The following is a 682-nucleotide window of genomic DNA, read 5'->3' on the forward strand; positions in this document are numbered from 1 at the left end:
GAGTTGCTATGAAATTTCTGTCATCATCTGAAACCAAAACCAGCCTCAGAAAACACTTTTATAGCTGACTAACTGAAAGACTGGGAGCAGCATTCAGGCGAAAAACAACCCATAATTCAGGTTAAAATGTTGTCAACAAGTTGACATTAAACATAAAAGACACTAAAATATAAAAGTAAATATAATTTCTTTGAAGTGTCTCACCTCATTGAGAACCATGTTGAGCTTGAACTCTATGGAGTATCTCTCCTCCTCACTGATGTCAATCTGCTCATGAAGTTTCTGGCAAAGCTCCTGAGGAGAAAAGAAAATGAGTTTTTGTAAATCTATGACCAAATTCATTTGACCTGAAATATTTTCTTCTCGTATCAAACCCACGAAACAGCCAGAAATGAGCGTGAGACAAACATAGACATTTGTTCTGAGGTATGTAATAGGGGAGTTATCTAGGATATGTGTGAACCAATCAGTCGGTCCCGCTCCCTCTCACCAAGAGCTCGTCCTTGGAGTACGGCAGCTCGATAGGAGGACATTTATCGGCCAGGAACTTCTCCCTCTCATCGGCCTTCACTCCTGCTTCAGCCTCCAACAGATTATTCGCCACCACCAGCATACAGCTCTGCAGATCACATCATCGTCATCATCATCATCATCATCATCATCATCATCATCATCATCATCA

General features: G+C 41.1%; 1 protein-coding gene across 1 annotated transcript; it reads right to left on the reverse strand.

Annotated features, from left to right (window-relative positions):
• Positions 1 to 204: 204 nt before the first annotated feature.
• LOC147820341 (troponin I, fast skeletal muscle-like) lies at positions 205 to 631 on the reverse strand (the record flags this gene model as incomplete). The annotated part of the gene is made up of 2 exons (XM_087172130.1): positions 205 to 294; positions 491 to 631. Coding segments are annotated over 2 exons (231 nt in total), but the record flags the coding sequence as incomplete, so codon positions are not given.
• Between the last annotated feature and the right edge of the window lie 51 nt (positions 632 to 682).

The sequence above is a fragment of the Seriola lalandi genome, unplaced genomic scaffold, assembly GCF_002814215.2.
Source record: "Seriola lalandi dorsalis isolate HSWRI2012SDOR001 ecotype SW California unplaced genomic scaffold, Sedor1 jcf7180001966081, whole genome shotgun sequence".
NCBI classification, from domain to species: Eukaryota; Metazoa; Chordata; class Actinopteri; order Carangiformes; family Carangidae; genus Seriola; species Seriola lalandi.